This window comes from Python bivittatus, unplaced genomic scaffold (genome assembly GCF_059951505.1).
Source record: "Python bivittatus isolate LINGU-HERP-01145 unplaced genomic scaffold, Pbiv_v1 ctg000850_np1212, whole genome shotgun sequence".
Taxonomy (NCBI): domain Eukaryota; kingdom Metazoa; phylum Chordata; class Lepidosauria; order Squamata; family Pythonidae; genus Python; species Python bivittatus.
The window spans coordinates 49,240,709-49,258,033 of record NW_028277112.1 but is presented as its reverse complement, the minus strand read 5'-3'; the positions used below and the strand labels follow the sequence as shown (position 1 = coordinate 49,258,033).

The following is a 17,325-nucleotide window of genomic DNA, read 5'->3' as shown; positions in this document are numbered from 1 at the left end:
TATCTGGCTGATAAAAACAGCTTTATACTAATTCTGATCACCACCCCTTATTCATTCTTCCCGAGCAGAAGTGATGTTGATGCCATTTGCACGCTAAGTATCAAGATGTTTGTCATGAATGTATTTTAAAAGCACTTGCCTTTCAAACTCGACTGCCCCATTAACAAAATGAAAATGAAAAATGCATCACAGTCGACAGAAGTTTGAAAATCCAGTTTATGTTGTCAGCCATCTTGAAACAAAAGCTGCCTCGCTATGACTAGAAAAGCAGGCTCTCACCTGCCAATAAGCTGCCCTTGATCACTTACAAGAGGGGTGCCTCCCAGCAGACTGTGTGTGTATTAAAAAAAAGACTTGAAAGAGAAGAAAAAGTATCACACAGGTCACAGCGGCGGTCTCAATGGACCCCTCAGGGATTTCAACTAGTCTCAGCCTTGTCATCCTCTATGCAGCTTTCCACTCTGCCCAGAAAATGTCGATAGGAAAATGTTTGAGGGGCCTCTGGTGGAAATTTTTTCATTCTTTCTGCATTGACAGGATGCCAAATCAATATTTACTTCCCACTAACAAGCTGCTTGAGGTCTCAGTAGAAAATATTGTAGAGAATGCGGGAAGACATGGTAATAAACAGCTGTCTGGCTGTGAGGAAAACATGAATTGACTGGAAACAGGTCCATAGTAAAAGGTCACTGAAACCCATGAACTCCTCAGGTGTCCATATCAACTACTAACTTTAAAGGCACATAATAAAAAAATCTCTTTTTCCAAAGACGTATGAGAGAATGGATCCTTTTCTCTCCACCAAGGATACAGATGGGCTCAATAATTTAATTAATACGTTTGCCAAGATGTATGCCTGTATCCCTAGATGTTTTAGTTTCTACCTGTAAAGTTAGCTCAAACAAATGTAGTCTTAACCTTTCCTCCATCTCACTTAAAACCTCTCAACCTAACAGAAAAAAAAAATGCTTACAAAATACACTTGAATTTGGAATACTTTTTAAGTTGAAAAAATAAGAGAAAATATTTTAATTAATAAACTGAATAAATATACTTTTCAAATTATTTTAAACAAGTTTGAGTATTCATTACTCAAATTTGTACTTGTACTTCTATTAAAGTGAACTCTTTCAATGTATCCGAAGTTTTTCAACTTGCTATCCTTTTCCCTAGCTTTGGGATGACCAACCAATGGATCTTGGGTTGCACCTGATTGGTGTTATTATCATTTTTCTGGTCCCCTCCACCTCTGTTCCTTTGCATCCTGGGTAAGGAAGGGAGGGCCCTTTACTAGGCAGGTACTCCTATGAGTCACAAACAAGGGGTGATTGGAGAGAAAATTAATGACTTTTGAGCACCATTGTTGGCTTGGCCAGGACATCTCTTTCTCAGACAATTTTTCATTGGAAAATGGCAAATCCATGTCAGAGGTTATAGCCTCATTATGATTTCTCAGTTCCTAGTAAAAGAGGCACCTGCCAGATGAAACAGATACAGAATTTTTTAGTGCTTTCAACTAGGCATCCATCTTTGGAAATCTCTCCTAAATAAACTGATAGGAACTTCTTCCATCAGAAAATGGTAGATCACTCAAGAGACATTTGCAGTAACACCAATGGCCTTTGACAGTTTTCCATTTCTTAACAGAAGGAGAACCTACCAATAGGGAAAGGAGCAGAATGAGACTCTCTCAAATGCCTTGGGCCTGGCTAGCATTAAATTCTTCATTATGGGAGCTTGGGATCTCTTCATTCAAGCTGTCAAAGATGAGTGATGATGTCATTCAGAGTAGCCCCCACCCAACCAACTTAACTAGAGAGAATTATCCTCTCCAACCTTCAGACTGAACAAGAGGGCCATCATTGCCATTAATCACAGCCACTCTTTTTTTCTGACCAAGGGGGAGACAGGGCCTCTTTCATTAAATAATAGGCCTCTGGAAGTTATTTGACTGAAGGTCTCTCTGATCTACTCCTTAAAGCAGCTGTTCAGTGTAAGGTGCTTCAAAGCCCTTGTGAAACTTCTAATAGAATAAGTGCTGAATTATTTGCACAGGTCTATTAAATAAGTATCTGTCAGCATGAAATAAATAAGCCATAGTCATGGTAACAATTGTTAAAAGACAACACTGTGTACCTGTCCTTCCAGAAGTTTTTGTAAATAGCCCAACCATTCTTTGTCACTTTCATATTCCATTTTCATCTGTTCCGTTTCCTAAAAATTAAAAAAAATGCTGTAAAATTTTCTCTATTATTTATTTATTTATTGAACAAATTTATATAGCTGCCCATCTCACCAAAAGCAACTCTGAGTGGCATACAACTATCAGATAAACACAACATGAAAAAATATAAAAGTCACATTAATAAATATATCATTGTGCAACAGTGAAGTTGGTACTAACACCATTTGCCCAGAAGACCATCCTATCTGATAGCAGCAATTCTTAAAAAGTGGATAAAAAGTAGAAAGAAGAAAAATCTCCTTTCTTGGCAATTTCCAGACTGTTTTCTTCAAGGCTGTCCTAAAGTCCCAGCTTGACTTCAGTTCCCAGCTTGATGAAGCTCAACTATTCTGTAATTTGTCAGCTGTATGGCATCAGCAGGCAAATCAGTGGGCATGTACAATTAGGAACCAGTAGCCATGTAAATTTATTGCAAAATGTGGTGTGTCCAGAGCCTGACCACTTTAACATGTAAAAAAAATGTCTTTATGCACTGAGCTTGAGTTCTGGTGATATCACAGATACATCAATAGTGTTCTTGGTAACAATACAGAAAAGATTTGCCAGTGCAGACTTTCAGAACATTTTTTCAACTTCCTAGTCTAGCCTTAAGATTTCCTGGTGATTTCCCATCCAAGTACTAACCATATCTGATTCTGCTTAGTTTTTCAAGATCAACTAAGATCACTGCCACCTAGCTAGGAACATAAGCATGGGAAAATAAAATTAAAAGTTAAAATTGCTTAAAGCAGGTGTGGGCAGAATGTAGATCAGGATTTACAGGTACATGATTTGCAGTAAATGAGTTAGGTTTTCTAATTCATTACTGTTTAAGAATAGCAAGTCTCTTGCCACTGTCTCCTAATTATACTGCAGAAATAGAGGAAACTTAGGAGAAAGTGGATTTTTGTATGGAAGGACTATAAGATCAATTAATTTATTCTGGCACTCAAAACAAATTCCTGGGCTCAAAAGTATTTAATTCTAAGTGTATTTTTTTTGCACCTTTTTCCAGGTCAATGAAACTTGAAGCTGCAGCAAAAAATTAAATAGACTGTGTAAGTCTAAACTGTCTATCCCTGTCTTAAGAGATCAAAATTAGATTTAGTGAGCAGCGAGTGCTCAAAGTAATATCAAAAAATGCTTCATTGATATCCCACATTTAGATAGCAGTGGAGGCCTGAGTGACTTCAGATATGGGGAGTAATTTTTAAAGATCCCTATAAAGGGAATTTTTCAATAGGAGGCAGATGGCAAAAAAATATGAAGACGCTGTAAAAGCATATACTTATTTTGGCAGCATATGGAAATTTGAAAGTTCAGTGCCGTGGCCTAAAATAATTGGAGAATTGAGATCTGAGAAAGGATATTAACAATAGCAAAAAATAAAGAAATAAGAAAATATGATTTTTATTTAATTAAAACTAAAGACAACTACGAGTTACTTGTTGAGATGGTGGCTATAGGAATCAAATAAATAAATAAATAAATACATACATACATACATACATACATACATACATACGCAAGCAAGCAAGCATCAGATAAAATGATGGCCTACTATAAGAAAATAAAGATAATAGTAAAAAAGAATCTAAAGGAATTTGATATTTCTGTAGCCCACTGATTTATAAGAACCTATGCCACTCTGTACCAATGAAAGATTTAACATTAATTCTTATACAAATCAGGTATAACTTACCTCATCGTTTTCAACATCGAGTATCTCATCTAAATCAGTTTTTGAAATATTAAGGATCGATGCTGCCAAGTACTGGGCCCGGTGAACAGATTCTTTGGAAATGTTACCACCACATTTTTTGTCTTCCTGCATTTTTTTAGTACATCTGATTCGTGTTCGCATCTCTTTCACATTATGCTGTAGCTCAGTGGCCAAGCTCTAATAAAGTGTAGATAAAAATAAGTAAAAGTATTTATGATAAATTACCTACTTTTAACACATCTGAGTTTTCACATTTGGGAAAATAAACAATCCACCAAAGTGTAGTTGTAGTTCTACCACAATTCAAAGCAAAATAGGCTAGAAATGACAAATAATATCTATATCCACCTTTATATCTGGATATGATCTGGATGTGTCCAGGCATGCCTAACAATACTTCCTTTTGTTTATCATTTATGATAAATATAAGAAATGTGAAAAACATGTTTTTCTTTTAAATAAGATAAAGTATCCAAAACTTACAATTAAGAATTCTCACAGGCTGCTACAGTAGTAAATTTGCCACTATTTTAAGACCTGTTTCGATCTAGATCAGTGGTTCTCAATTTTGTTTTCCCCTCTGGACCACTTAAAAATTGCTGGTCTTAGTAGACACCTAGGATTTTTTGTTCATTCTCCAAATCAATGGGCATGCATTATTCATATTTTAATAACTTCAGTGTATTAATAAAATTATGGGCTCTAAGTTAGAATGCTAAACAGATCTCTGTAACTGGCCTTTTTAGAGGAAAAATTAGTAGAGCACATCAGTGTCATATTGTGAAAAATCACTAGGCCAGGGACATGTTAGCTTGGTTAAAACAGGCCAGCTTTGTGTAAAACCACCTCAATTTTCACCATCACAACTCCTTCCCCAATAAATCAAGTACAGGGCCAAGTACATATATTCTAGATTGTTTTAGAATAAAAGATCAACAACTAGAATATTACAAGTTGGCTATATTTCAACAGGACAAAAATTACAATGGCTAAATTATTATGTTGGTAGAAAACATGTAAACTATTGAATATTCTGGTCATAGGTAAACATGGGAACTAAGAACAAGGTTCTTGTTCCCTTATTTTTCACTCCAAGGCTATAAGAGTGGACAGGCATATGCCACCTGTTACCCAAATTAAAGAAAAACTGTTCCCAGTGATTGATGATTTTAAACACTTTTTTGAACATATTCTCACCAACTGAAAACAACATAGAATTCATTATGAGAAAAGCACCCACTGATTTCTCAAGAAGTCTTCTGCAGTTCAGTTAAACCCTGAGGCACTTAACTAATACATTAACAAAAGAGCAAATCTCTTCAACATTTTCAGTTAATACTTTGCAACCTGAAGATTAATAAGGCAAGCAGGCATGAATCTCTATTTAAAAATTTACTTTCACTATATCATCTCTTTATTTAATGTTTTTTAAAAAATCATCTCAATGGCTATTTTCTTTTCTGTAGATTAGGTGGCAGATATTAGTTAGTCTGGGTTAATCTACCTAGCAAGTTCAAGCAACAGTTTTGTTTTTTTTTTGCCTGCCAGGCACAAGCCTATCAAACAAGCAACTGTGCTGTATCTGATATTTTACTTGCAAAAAGAGATGGCTGATAATTGAAAGAAAAAAGGATGCTAATGCGTAAAGGAATTAAAATGCTTAATGGAATTAATAATGAGTAATATTAATGTTACAATACCAAAACAACAGCAATAACAACAGCCACAACCTACTGCTAGTTAGCCAGGCTCTGCAAACAATGTTAGCATTTAACAATGCCAATATCTATAAAGCACCCAAAGTAATAGATTGGGGTAACATCCAAATATGGAGAGTAAATGAATAACTAAATAAATATAAATGCCTTTGAAAACACATCAACGAGACATGAGCAATGCTCAACAAATCTAAATCTTTTCACTTTTAATGCATTCTGAAGTTCATCAAAGGGAAACAAGAGCTCTCTCTCTCACACACACATTGAGAAAGTGCAGAATGGAATGCTGTGTGCTAGTGAACAAATCAACAGGTGGTGCTTTTCTTCCTGAGAGTGTGGTAACCTTCTCCCAGAGAATGATGGCATGCTTGGGCCCGAGGAGAATCCCTTGTTAGTGTTGAGGCCCTGGCTGCTGCTACTGAGGTAGAGCACACATTAGATCAGTATTGTCCAAACTTGGCCACTTTAAGATGAGTGGACTTCAACTCCCAGAATTCCCCAGCCAGCCATGTGAACTGTTCAGATGTCCTGGTGGTTGAGCTGAGTTCGTTGACCTTTTGCAGGCTGTATTTTTCAGGATTGGTAGCCAGGTTTTGTTGATTTTTAGACTCTCCTCTTTTTTATTGAAACTGTACTGGTGTTTGTGAATCTCAATGGCTTCCCGGTATAGCCTGGTATAGTGGCTGTTGGTGTTGTCCAGTATCTCTGTGTTTTCAAATAGGATTTTGTGTCCGGTGTGCCTGAGAGCATGTTCAGCTACTGCAGATTTTTCTGGTTGCTGTAGTCTGCAGTGCCTTTCGTGTTCTTTTATCCTGGTATGGATGCTGCGTTTTGTGGTCCCGATGTATACTTGCCCGCAACTGCATGGTATGCGGTATACTCCTGCGGCAGTGAGGGGGTCCCTTTTGTCTTTTGCTGATTTTAGCACTTCTTGTACTTTTCCGGTGGGTCTGAAGATTGTTTGGAAATTGTGTTTCCACACAATGGAATGACATTCCACACAATGAACTTGCTAATCACCCCCAGCAGCCCCTCGTTAACAATTCAATAGAAGAAAAAACCCTGCCTAATCCCCAGGAAGATACACACAGAAGCTGACACCAAAACAAGCAGCCACTCAGTAACTCAACCCCCCCACACACACACCCAATCCCCCCTTCTCCCCCCCCTCAGATCTCTATAAATACCCACAGAAGGGTCACATCACCCTGGGCACAGAGAGAACTGCTCCTGTCTGTGCTCCTGCACTCTGAAGATGCCGGTCACAGGTGCTGGCGAAATGTTAGGAAACAAAACTTCAAGAACACGGCCACACAGCCCGGAAGACCCACACCAGCTATCTTCAATGTTCCCTTACCAATAATAACACAGAAGGACTATTAATATTCAACAGGTTTTTAAATGTTGGCAGCAATAATTAAATGGCAGAGTTTGAAGCCTTTACAATGGAAGCTTACATGTTTTAGAGGATCATGATCTAATTTCTCACCAGAGTACTGTGGAAAATAAATTTCCCCCTGTGATTTCCTGTGAACCCATTTTTTCTTAAGTAGCTAATAAGTTCATGGATGAGCATGAAAAAGAATGATCAGCTTCACCAACAGTACTAGCTTGCACTGATATGACAGAAAATAAGACCACATAAACATAGGTTTACAGAGATTATACCTGATCATACTTAGTCTACTGGCATTCTGTCAGCTGAAAGCACTGAATTAGATATAGAGCAAATCATCTGACTAAAAAACAAATAAACCACTCATTAAAAACAATCAGGAAAATGAATAACATGTTAATATGTAGAAAGGAAAGGCACTTAAGGACCTGGGAATTTCATCGTCTGATTGAAAGTGAACCTGAACTTTAAATTGATGCATATAACCTTTAAAATAATTTTGTAAAGCTGCAGAATGTACATTTTTGGTGTGTATGATTTCATTTTATTTTTACTGAGAAATGTGAAGATTGTAACTTAAAGCCTAAATCTGGTTACTTTACAAATAACAGATAAAAATTTAAAGTGATAATATTGTGACACACTAAAGCAAAGGTAGTTTAAAAGAAGCTACAGCTATGGTGACTGCAAAGTTCTTGATTAAAAAAAAAAGTGGGGGAATCTTTTATAGGAATCATAAATTGGAAAAAACCATTTAAGCCACCGAGTCCAACTTCTGCTTAGTGCAGGAATCCAAACTGAAGAATCCACAACATATGGCTGCCCAACTTCTGACTGCACATACCCAGTAAAGGGTAGGCTACCACCTCTACTAATTTGTTTCACTGTCAAACTGCTCTTCGGTTTGTGAAATTGCAAACCATTTAATTGGAAGTCAAATCAACATCATTCAATTTTCTATAAATAAAAACCATCCTGAAAGCCCTAAAAGAATAATGTAAGTCCAACAGGCTTAGTATAGTTCAAAAACAAAGGGGGAAAAAAACAACAACTGCCACTTAAGACCAGGGAGAAAAAAATGGCAAATCTTCACTTTGCATCATCAAATCACCTTCTGTGGCCTTTGGACCACTCAAACTTTAAGTGGTCCCAGCAACAAAGGCCAGCCTCTGACATGCATAACTATGTATACTCTAATATATTTATGATAACAGATAAATGACTGAAGTGCCAAAATAAGATGTTCCTGAATAATTATAAGTGGCCAATTCCAATCCTGTCCCAATAATCATTTTTTTTTTTTTTTTAAAGAGTAAAGATAGGAATTTCATTTGAAGTAAGATAACTGAGAACTGCTGGGCAAAAAGCTACTTCTTATCTCATTAAGTAGGCAATCATTTTAAAGCAGAATGTTAGATAAAGAGCAAGACTGGAAAAACGTCTAGGAAACAATTTGGTCTTACATGCTAATTGTTTTATATAAGGAACGGTTCAGGTGGGCTAAGTTTAGGTTTATGTGAATTAACTAACTTCAAATTAAAACTTGATGCCTTAGGATCACTCTTTTGCATTATTTTTTTCAATGTGAGCTTGAAAATAGCTGTTGCATTCTGAGACCAGATGGGTTTTATCCCTAGGATGATTAGTTTTTCTCCAGTTATTTTTATGCCTACTCTCCTTCTTACTCCATATATCTGTATGGGGAACATAGGAGCAAAATCTCTCTTTCTGAAATATGAATGGAAATCTGAAGAACAGATTAATAAAACAGATTAATAAAAAACATACACACACACACAAGCACACATACATACATACATATACATACTGTATACTGAGAGCCAGTTTTGTGTAGTGATTAAGGTATCAGGCTAGAAACTGTGAGACCATGAGTTCTAGTCCCGCCTAGGCACAAAGCCAGCTGAGTGACCTTGGGCCGGTCACTTTCTCTCAGCCCTAGGAAGCAGGCAATGGCAAACCACTTCTGAAAAACCTTGCCAAGAAAACTGCAGGGACTTGTCCAGGCAGTCTCTGAGAATTGGACACAACTGAATGGATCTAAAAAAAAACACATATACAGAGTAGCAGCTTAACAATTCCAATGTAGATTCTTCACATCTAAGGGCAATGAGATCAGCCTGTTCTTAGTAGAATCCCCTTGTGTTGGAAAATCAGATGTGTAAAGGCCAAATTGGTTTACACTGCAGCAGGATATAAAGATTTGCTGCCAATTTAAACAAAAGGAGATCTTCATATTGTAGCTAGTGGTTCCTCATTTTTAAAAATAACAGCCTTGGTTTTTAGGAGCTGCATCCAACACAGCTTCCCCACACTGGGGAAGACTGTCTTCAAGCATGACAGTTTCTCAGGGTTTTAAATGTCCTCAAAGACCAAAGAATACAAGTCATGTTTTTGATGATTTTTTTTTTATATTCTTGGAGAAAAGACATTTTGACGATTAAAGTGTGCTAACATATTGTACAGCTTTGTTAGCCTTAGCTTCGATCCATTGGAAGCTATTAAATTAAGAACAGTTAATCTTAAAGGACAGAACTCTGCACTAAAATTGCCGGTACTGCAGATAGTGAAGATTGACTTGTTTTGTTTTTTTAAATTACAGAGGTATGATGAAATAATTTGATGATAAAAAGTTTTTTAAAAAGTTCCAAAAAAGATTTGTGGAATTCAACTTTTAATATGTTTTTGTAATCTTGCACTGTTTAATTTCTGGATTTTATTAATGAAATATTCAAGTAATATAAACATTAAAAATATATTTTTAAATATCCTAGGCTGCCTTCTTTTCAACATTCAAGTCATTTTATGATTCCATAAAAATCAGAACATTACAAAAATCAACAATACACATGCAGCAGGTAAAACAATGAAAATATAATTGTAATTGCCAAAAAGAATGGAGCAAAATTCCTTTGGGCTATAATAATGGGAATGCCCTTGGAAGTATCAGAGAAGAGCTTGAGAGCAGTAGCTAAACAAAACAGAAAAGAAAATAGCAGTATTATTAACAGAAGACAGAGAAAGAGAAGAATGGCAGAAGAAAACTCAGTCTCTAATCTGCAAAAATATGGTTTCCAATAAATGAATGACCTGTAAGGCTGAGAGGTAGATGTGTTGAAGACATATATTCTATTTAAGTTTAGCTTAGCAACATGTTTATGTACATTAGATGAACATAAATAGAAGATATATTGTTCAAGGAGTTTCTACTATTTATCTCTAATAGTAATACATTTTACTTTTACTTAAAAAACAATATTATTTAAGGCTGTTAGAATATATTATTGTCAGTAAAACTTGCTTTAAAATAACAGCTTATGATATTAATATTCTTAAACTTGCATCTATCTCCATTGTTTTGCAATATGAGCAACATAATTTTAATACATAAACAAATTACACACAGAGAATTTTATGGAACTACAGCTGCTTCCAAATAAGAAGGTAATAAAAATGAAAAACACTATGATCAGTGTATATTTATCTTTACTTTTCAGTAACAATTTGTTGTTCATTTCTTGATGAGAGACCATTATCTCTGTAACTAGAATGTATTTTAAATCTTTAAAAAAAATCAGAAACAGAAAATAGTTATTGGGAATTTGAAAAGTAATTCCTACATAAGGAGATCAGTCATACTTTATAAGTGAAAATATGGTTTAAATATTAAATATTAATTCAACAATAAAGAATGATTTGATTTTATAGCAAGGATTTGGTCTTTAAACTATTTACTTTGAAGTTGCTGCCCCAAGGCAAAGTCTGTAGTTATAAAAATTTTATTGTTATCAGGATCATAAGGTAGCATCTTTGCAGACAAGATTCTAAAATCCCTGTCAAAGAAAATTATTCTGATGGGCCTGAAGAAATTGAAGGCCTGAAGAAATTGAGAGACAGTTTTATGCACAGAACAGATGAACCACAAGGGAGAAAGGAAACACTGCAAATAAATCACAATGTATTGCTTTTACTGCAAGTGTACTAGGATTGGGACCAGCTCTATGTTCTTGTACTGATAATCAATTATGTGTTTCAATGAGCTGCTTGGCCATTTATAATGGTAAAGTTCAGGCAATTTAGCTCCTCATTCACACGTATTTTGACATTATCCAAATGTCTTATATTAAAATATCCATTTTGTTCTAGAAAAAGTTGGTGACTCAAGAACAAAAGCCTTGATTGTTATTGTGATTGCATAATGACTGATGAAGCATGTGACTAACTGAAGAGAATTTCCCAGTCAGGTAACAGAATTACCACTATACTACACATAAACCCATAAGGGAATTCTCTCAGTGAGCAAATCCAGGGACTTGGGGGGGAATTATGATTAAACCTGAACTGCTGCCACTCCCTTCAAGGTCAGGAAGATCAGAGTCACACAAAAGTTGTATGATTCCTTCTTTTGTTTTTAGCAGTCTGACTTGTTCCACTGAACTTCAATCACCCCTGAAGGTGCACTATTCAGGACAAAATTATTGATGCTACTGTCATTATCCATCTCAGCTAGTGCTAAAACACATAACTGCCCTTGGGTCTGGGCATCAGCTTCCTGTTTTCTTGCTTACTCCTAAATGAAACTGATTTAGTTCAAAACTGATTAGGTGTCCCTCCTGATTCCACATATCTATATATAGTGGTATTTCTGCTCTTCTCTAATATTTAATCTTAATTTCCAGGGATAGAACTCTTCTGTCCTTGGATCATTTGATTATCTTGCAATCAAAGCAAAGTGCCTTTACCTTTTATCTTAAGATAAATTCCAGATGTAGTTACCTATGTGTAATAGTTTGGTGGCTGGTCCTTTTCGGTGTCTGGAAGAAAGTGCATTCTCTGAATGAAGGTTGGTGCTGATACTGATGATTTCACAGGTTAATCCTATTTGGTGATATATTGCAATAAACACTGTCAGGCAAACTGTGGTTATGGGCTATTATCCATTTTTGGTCCAATTCTGGGCACAACACTTTAAGAAGCATGCACATAAACTGGAACAAGTTCAAAGAAGGGTAAAAAAGATGTTCAAAGATCTGGAAAATAAGCTTTATGAGGAGAAAGAGGGCACCAGCTAGGTTTAGGCATAAGAACAAGGGTGGGGCCTGTTGATAGCTCTCTGTGAGAAAGGTTGTCACACAGAAGTGGATCTTAGTTTGTTCTGAAGTGACAGGATGTCAGATTCTAGTTGAATGTTATGAAAAAGATCCTAATGAAAAAAAAAACAGTTTGACAGTGGTATTAATTATTTAGGGAAATTGTAAGCTTCCTTTCAACAGATGTATCCAAACAGAGGTTAATGAGTGATTTATTAGGAATACATGGAACAGGAGACTAAATACCTCCTACTAATTCTGATTCTAAAATTCTATAAATTTCTGGGATCTCTTGGTAAGACTAGGAAATGCTGTGTGTAAAAGAAGCAGACCCCATGTTCCCTCCCTCCCTCCCTCCCTCCCTTTTCCTGGTAGCTCCCCCATAAAAATCTGGTACTTTGGTATCCTTCCTACTATCAATTGTACAGGGACTACATCTAAGGAATACAATTGATATACCTTCTGGTTCTGATTGCAAAATCTGCTTCTATCAGGAGAACTATACCACTTGGTTTCACTCTTCATTTTGAAGCCCTGGAGATCTAAGTGTAAGTGGAGAAATACTCTGAATCAGCAAAAAAAAGGAGGAGGAAGGCAGGTAACAACCACTATAGCATCTTCTTCTAGCTGGACTTTCCACTCCCTCTGGGCCTTGCCACTAATTTATTCATAAGAAGAATCCCTGATGGGAGAAGGAAGAAAACAGGAGACCTCAAAAACCAGCTCTTCTGAACATCTTCGATCTCCAGCTCACTAGGACTTTTTGGCCTTTGGGAAGCATTCTAGCAATTTTCTTTTATTCTTTACACATGGTATTTATTGTATTTTTTTTTTTTGCTTACAATTGTTAAAAAAGTCTACAAGAAATAGAAGATAACAGGTAAGTTGAACTGACAGAATCAAGGTGATTATTAAAACATCCTTGGAAGAGCTATATGCTATTACTAAAGACAGGACAAAATGGTGAGCATTTGTCCATGAAGAGCATCAGGAGTCAAACTCCATTCGATGGCACATAATTATACTGTTGTAAGCTCTCTGGGAGGACTGATTCTCTAAGATGAGTGATAAATAATTTGGACAAATAAACAATATCTAGATATGACAGTGATTCAGCAAACCTGAGCTTTGGAAATAGCACAATCAATATATATTTTTTCTTATTTTCAGTGGGAATCTTTGAATTTTAAGCTTTACTTTAAAATTATCTCTATTTTTTTCCTGTCAAAATGTTTGATTGCACAACACATGAGAGGAAACACTCTTCCATGAACTTGCTCCCTTGTTAAAGCGGTATAGAAAATATAATTTTTTGAAATAATTTTGCATAAACTCTGTGATTGCATTGTATCTTATGAATTAGGGAAAACACTCAATTCAGTTAACTCTAAGCTGTTTCCTTAACTCAGCCAATACATTGCAATAAAGCAACTTGTGGCCTGTCTCCCCAGTCTAGATCCACTACAGAGAGTCTCCTACTTATGAACAGGTTACGTTCCAAGACACTGTTCGTAAATACGTTTTGTTCGTAAGTCCAACCAAATAAAAAGTAAAAAAAGAGGGGGCAGGAGGCAGGACAGTGGTGTGGGCAGAGGAGCCCTGTCTTCTGCTGCCAATATGAGGAGTGATAGCCCGCAGACTGTGGAGAGCGCAGTGGGATGAGCCAGTAGGGTGTGGTGCGCTCCACTGGATGAGACAGAAGAGGTGGCAGTGGTTCCCTGGGCAAAGGAACGAGATGGTGGGGTGCACATGCTCCATCACTGGGTGAGGCAGAAGAGGAGGCAGTGGCTCCTGCACTGCCTTCCCCCATTGCTCAGGGAGCCACCACTGTCTTTCCTGCCTCACCCAGCAATGGAGCGTGCCGTGTAAACTAACCCTTTCTGGGAACTCCGACTCCAACACAAACCTCCAACCTCCCAGAAGTCCGGAGAACATGGGAAAAGGTTAGTTTCCTACCTTCTCCCAACACCATCTTGTTCGTTTCAGTGAAGGTTCGCAACTTAAAAGTTCATAAGGAGGGGACTGTCTGTATATAGCTTCTCTCTGTAACAACATTCTAACATGATCTCCTTTTTTCCGTTTCCATGTCTGCTCCCTTCTCTGATAACGCTATTCAATCCATCAATCAATTTATTTGTGGCCAAAAGGCCCAAATAGCAAGTTACAAATATAATCTAACATTTGGCATTAGATAAAACAATTTAACAAGTAAAATATTTAATAAATATTACATAATATACTTAAAACCCCAACTCATTGATGTGTTACTAAAAACCTTGTTTTTATAGCCATAGTTAAAAATCTGGCTGTTGCCTCTGTAATTTTAGGATTTTCATCTGCAAGTAAAATGTTAACATACTCAGAAGTAACTCCCTGGTTTTGATTTTAAAATAGGCCACAAAACTTCCTGCTGAAGGTTCTTATAAAATTCACAATACAATAAAATATGATCTACCCTTTCAAGATCAGTACCATTACAGGGACGAAATCTTTGAGAGATGGGGATTTTTTGAAATCTACCATATAGCATATTTGATGGCAACACATTTAATCTGGCTTTTGAAAAGTCTATTCTGCATTTACTTAAATGTAAACTATTCAGATATTTAGGGAGCTGAAAAGTATATCTGTAATTAATTCCAAAAGTTACAGGTGAACATGAAACTTTGGTTTTAGCTATTAATTTCTGTACTGAATTATCTCATAATCTTTGCTTAATACAATGAAATGCTGACGTTATAACCCTGGAAAATAAATAATCAGGATCAATGCCAATCCAACTAATCTTTTGGGTCACCTGTTTAAACCACATATCTACAAAATATTCATTTGGGATCTCATGAAGCAATCATTTCTTGTTTTTAAAGATATATATTTGCAACCAAAACTTAATAGTGCTTAGCCAAGCCTTTGTTTTCAAAGAGCATTGCCCAGTTTCCAGAAAAACAACAGAATTTGGAACACAACGTGGAACATTTAAAAGAGATCTTTAAAAAGTCGCCTGCAGTTGGGCTATGTTATTATTGGCAAATGTAATCCAAATTAGAGCTCCATATAAAATTTGAGATGCAATTTTTGCATTAAAAACTTGTGTTGCTGCAAGAACAAATCTTCCTCCTTTTGAATAAAAATATTGAAGCAAGGCCATCATAGTAGATTTTGCTTTTGGAAGTATTGCCTTGCAATAATATTGCCAGGATAGAGCATGATTAAATAAAATGCCCAAATAACTAAAATTCTCTACTTGTATTATCACGTGATCTTGAATTTTCCAGATGTACTTTTTAACTTTTTTTTTTTCCAAAAATCAAAATTTTAGTTTTATCATACTTGATTTGTAATTGATTTGTTTGGAATACTTAACTAGCGCCTAAAGTAGGTGTTTCAAACCCAATCTAGTACGTGAAAAAAGAACAGTGTCATCCGCATATTACAAAACACACATTTTCCTTTTGGCTAATGATGCACAACGGCCATCAACCTGAAGTAATATAGTCTCCAGATCATTGACACAGATGTTAAATAGTGTAGGGGCCAGAATACAACCTTGTCTTACACCCTTATTCACTGATATATCACCTATAAGTAAACCTTTTCTGTTGCATCTAACTTGCATTATACTATCTTGATATAGTGCCTGTGTTAAGTATGTGAGACGTCTGTCAGGGACCAACTTTTCTAATTTAGCCCAGAGTTTGGTTCTATTAACAGAATAAAAAGTGGCCTTAAAACCTATTAAAAATGCAAATAATTTGCCTTTCAGGAAAAAATAGTAAACTAATATAAAACTGATCAATTGTTGAGCTGCCTTTTCTAAAAGCAGTGAGTACTTGTTAAAATGAGGTGTTCTTCAAGATAAAGGGTTAATTTTTCATTTAAAAGTCTTGCATAAAGTTTTCCCAGGACTGATAACAAACTAATTGACAACTCTATTCATTCAGTGAGGAAATGAAAATACATTGCATAACAATACATTTTAAATTGTTATGCAATATTTTCATTCCCTTACTGAACCTTCTACCCAATCAAAAAAGAGTGACTGCTACTGAAAGGAAAGGAAAAGGAAAAGGAAAAGGAAAGAGGACAGTTTTAATTAAACTGATATTTTCAGGAAGGTAATAGGAGGAGCAGAAGCAAACAGTAGTGATCTTACTGATAATTTGAAAACAAACACGTGGCTAGGTCCAGATAGTTTACAAGTCCAGATAGTTCATAAAGGAATTTAAATGCCAAAAAAGCTGATCTTGCAAAAACATATTAATATGCACTAGAGAAAAAGCTATTTTTACAGTAAGGTCCAGGGGGATTAGGAATTTTAGATTAGTAAATTAGATGTCTGTTCTGGGTCAGTTGGGGGAAAACATTACTGAAGATAAAAGTATCATGCAGACAGAAGGTCAATTTTACTGAACAAGAACAAGGTAAGATCTGCCTTACTAACCTTTGAAAGTTCTTTGAAAGTGTCAACAACAGATGGACAGAGATCATCTGTTAGGCATTTACTTGGATTTCCAAAAGGCTTTTGGCAAAGTCTCTCAAGAAAGACTCTTGCACAAACATGCAATAAGAGGAGTGGTCCTCATGCAGTGGGGAACTGTTTTAAGATGAGGAAGAATCAGTTGTTTGTGCAATGGACACATGCAAGCAGTGGGTGCTCTTTCAAAAGATTTGTATTGGTCACACTCCTTTAAAATTGGTTCAGAAATGATTTGTAGTTAGGGATGAGCAGGAGAGTGGGATAGGAAATTAAATAAGCAAAAGATAGTGAAGAGCTCCAAAAGGGTCCTTCCAAATGTAGAAAGGAAATGGGCATTAAAACAGTAAGTATCCTTCAATGTAAGCAAATGCAAAATGGTATGGACCAAACAAAAAAGAAACAAAACCTTAACTTCACACAGATGCACCCTGGTATATGATGATTGGTTCTGAGTTAGAAGTGACTGGTTGGAGGGGGACTTTAGGGTGTGGTGGAGAGCCTGATGTGAAGGAACAAGCAGAGAGATGCTACTATCCTCCTATTCTGCTCTGAGTTCATGATAGGCGTCTGCTTGGCCACCTGGAGAACAGAAGGTTGCATTTTTGTTCTCATGCAGCAGACCTTTTTAAAACCTCGTCTCTAGAGTCCTGATTAAGTTTATGTTTCTTCTTAATTGACA

General features: G+C 36.2%; 1 protein-coding gene across 2 annotated transcripts in view; it reads right to left on the bottom strand.

Annotated features, from left to right (window-relative positions):
• CNTLN (centlein) overlaps positions 1 to 17,325 on the bottom strand; it is a 224,771-nt gene that overhangs the window by 10,560 nt on the left and 196,886 nt on the right. For both annotated transcript variants that reach the window (XM_088129920.1, XM_088129921.1), the window contains 2 exons: positions 3,927 to 4,124; positions 2,137 to 2,214 (listed from right to left, as the gene is read on the bottom strand). In XM_088129920.1, coding sequence (XP_087986046.1) covers positions 2,137 to 2,214; positions 3,927 to 4,124 — 276 coding nt within the window. The remainder of the gene's footprint in view (positions 1 to 2,136; positions 2,215 to 3,926; positions 4,125 to 17,325) is intronic.